This window comes from Gekko japonicus, unplaced genomic scaffold, assembly GCF_001447785.1.
Source record: "Gekko japonicus isolate JY-2015 unplaced genomic scaffold, Gekko_japonicus_V1.1 scaffold4820, whole genome shotgun sequence".
Lineage (NCBI taxonomy): Eukaryota > Metazoa > Chordata > Lepidosauria > Squamata > Gekkonidae > Gekko > Gekko japonicus.
In genome coordinates this window covers 56,445-59,662 of record NW_015167690.1, presented here as the reverse complement: position 1 = coordinate 59,662, position 3,218 = coordinate 56,445, and the positions used below count along the sequence as shown (strand labels likewise).

Below are 3,218 nucleotides of genomic sequence, written 5' to 3'. Positions count from 1 at the left end.
AGAGGGTGGGGGGGGGGGTGCAGAAAACTATCCGAACGGGAAGAGCCCTTTGCCCGTGGAACCACTTCTCCGGTCCTCCTCTTGCTTCCGATCTCCAAGCGGCCCCGGGAGAGCACAGCCCTCCGTTGGGGGAATCCTCTGCCTTTGGACTTCCTGCCTCGAGCTGGGGGCGATCCGGAGGAGACGTTCTCCCAGCTCCCTTCTGGATCCCGTCACTCAGCCGCCGTCTCCTTTTTCCCCCTCTCCCCCAGGGCCATTCTTCGGGCACGTCGCCCATGTCCTCCAGCGTCCAGTCGGGCACGCCCATCACCAACGACCTCTTCAGCCAGGCCCTGCAGCACGCCCTCCAGGCCTCCGGCCAACCCAGCCTGCAGGTCAGTCGCCTGGTTGGTGGCCGAGAAGCCGCGCTCCCTCTCAGCTTGCGGAGTCTCGTGAGCAAAAGTTCTACTTTGTGGGCTCCCGGCATTCAAGTTGTGAGCGGGCGATTGGGCTGCTGCATAACCAGTTTGCTCCGGAGCCCTCCTTCCTGAGTGGAGACAGAAATGTGTGAGCCGGAGGCTAAAAAAAACAACGAGCTAGCTCACACTCACTCAGCCAAGACGGCCTCGGAGTTGTCCCCCTCGCCTCCCTCCTGTGGGCAGCTCCCGGTGTGTGACGGCACGGCAGATAATCCTTTTGGAAGGCACCGTGTGGGGGCAGAGGGGTGGCTGGCAGGGCAACGATCTCAAGAGCTTGGGAGTTTGGGTTGGCACCAATGCTCCCTCTCAGCTGTGGAGTCTTGTGAGCAAAGATTCTACTTTGTGAGCTCACTGGCATGAAAGTGGTGAGCGGGCGATTTGGCTGCTGCACAAATTAGTTTGCTCTGGAGCCCTCCTTCCTTCCTGAGCCGAGACAAAAATGCGTGAGCCGGAGGCTAAAAATCTGTGAGCTGGCTCACACTCACTCAGCTTGGAGGGAACACTGGTTGGCATCGCAGAGGCATGCTGGGAGGGGATCTCTTGATAGTAGGCTACGGGGGGGTCTTGAGTGACGGATCCTCTTGAGCACGTGCAGTTGGTGGCAGTAAACCAAGGGCGCCTCCGCACACACTAAAAAACCCACTTTCAGTACACTTTCAATGCACTTCGCAACTGGGTTTTACCTTGGCCGCTTCCGCACTGTCATTTTTGTCACTCGTTTGTCCCTGTTGCTTCAGGGTTTTGCCTAGGGATGTGCATTCGGTTTGTCTGAACCGAATGCACCCCCCCCCAAAATGGCCCATTTGGGCCCCTTTCAGGCTGCTGCAGGCTGTTTCAGATTCTCTGATCTGAATCGGCTCGCCGTCGAATTGCTGCCAAGTTACTTTCCCCCCCTCACTATAGAGAACAATGGAGGGGATGGGGGCAACCTGCTTGGGGGCCCGTAGAATTGGACCCCCAGGTCCAATGTTCTTGAAACCTGATGGGTCTCTTGGGGAGAGGCTCCCGCAGCTAGCCTGCAAGTTTGGAGCCTCTCCCTCAAACCCCCCTCCCCTCCGGCTCCCTAGAATATAACCTATGTTTTTGCCATTGACTTCAATGGCCCATAGGATATAACGGGGCCGAAATTGACATTCGGCTGGCCGAAAGACTCCCCAAATGGCTGGTACTGCCGAAATGGACATGCAGGGGTCTTTCTGCCGGCCGAATCCGAATCAGGATGAATTTTTTTTTTTTTGCACACCCCTAGTTTTTCCTCCCCCTCAAATGTGTTTTGGTCTCTCTAGTGATCTCAGAGGGAGCAAAGCACGTGTGGAAAACGGGTGGGGTGGGGAGGACCCGAGGCAATAGCGACAAATGAGTGATAACAGTGACAGTGCGGACAGTGGCGCGTCCAAAGCTGCTCAGAAAGTTTGTGCCAGAGGTCCCTGTTGCTTCCCTACATGAGCTAGGGTGGGGTGGACAGTGACTCATCCAGAGGGTGCCCCGTAAGCTTTTACTGAAGGCCTGCTGCCTCCCCCCATGGGCTAGGGTGGACGGGACACTAACTCATCCAGAGATGCCCTGTAACCTTTTGCAGAAGATCCCCATCTCCTTCCCCCATGGACTAGGGTATAGTGGACAGCGACTCATCCAGAGGTGCCCCGTAACCTTTTGCAAAAAGTCCCTATCTCCTTCCCCCATGGGCTAGGGTATAGTGGACAGTGACTCATCCAGAGGTGCCCCGTAACCTTTTGCAAAAGGTCCCTATCTCCTTCCCCCATGGGCTAGGGTATAGTGGACAGCGACTCATCCAGAGGTGCCCCGTAACCTTTTGCAAAAGGTCCCTATCTCCTTCCCCCATGGGCTAAGGTATAGTGGACAGTGACTCATCCAGAGGTGCCCCATAACCTTTTGCAGAAGGTCCCTATCTCCTTCCCCCATGGGCTAGGGTATAGTGGACAGCGACTCATCCAGAGGTGCCCCGTAACCTTTTGCAAAAGGTCCCCATCTCCTTCCCCCATGGGCTAAGGTATAGTGGACAGCGACTCATTCAGAGGTGCCCCGTAACCTTTTGCAAAAGGTCCCTATCTCCTTCCCCCATGGGCTAAGGTATAGTGGACAGCGACTCATTCAGAGGTGCCCCGTAACCTTTTGCAGAAGGTCCCTATCTCCTTCCCCCATGGGCTAGGGTATAGTGGACAGCGACTCATCCAGAGGTGCCCCGTAACCTTTTGCAAAAGGTCCCTATCTCCTTCCCCCATGGGCTAAGGTATAGTGGACAGCGACTCATTCAGAGGTGCCCCGTAACCTTTTGCAGAAGGTCCCTATCTCCTTCCCCCATGGGCTAGGGTATAGTGGACAGCGACTCATCCAGAGGTGCCCCGTAACCTTTTGCAAAAGGTCCCCATCTCCTTCCCCCATGGGCTAGGGTATAGTGGACAGCGACTCATCCAGAGGTGCCCCGTAACCTTTTGCAAAAGGTCCCTATCTCCTTCCCCCATGGGCTAGGGTGCTGCGGACAGTGACTCATCCAGAGGTGCCCCATAACCTTTTGCAGAAGGTCCCCGTCTCCTTCCCCCATGGGCTAGGGTACTGCGGACAGCGACTCATCCAGAGGTGCCCCGTTACCTTTTGCAGAAGGTCCCCATCTCCTTCCCCCCATGGGCTAGGGTACTGCGGACAGTGACTCATCCAGAGGTGCCCCGTACGCTTTGTCTGCTGTGCAAAGATTTGAGCCTGGTTCTCCCCCCCCCCCCCCCCTCCCCTCCCCCTCCCCGG

The 3,218-nt window shown here is 56.7% G+C and overlaps 1 protein-coding gene across 2 annotated transcripts in view; it reads left to right on the top strand.

Annotated features, from left to right (window-relative positions):
• The window catches only part of UBL7 (ubiquitin like 7), a 15,529-nt gene that overhangs the window by 11,540 nt on the left and 771 nt on the right, over positions 1-3,218 (top strand). For both annotated transcript variants that reach the window (XM_015414146.1, XM_015414145.1), the window contains exon 9: positions 252-374. In XM_015414146.1, coding sequence (XP_015269632.1) covers positions 252-374 — 123 coding nt within the window. The remainder of the gene's footprint in view (positions 1-251; positions 375-3,218) is intronic.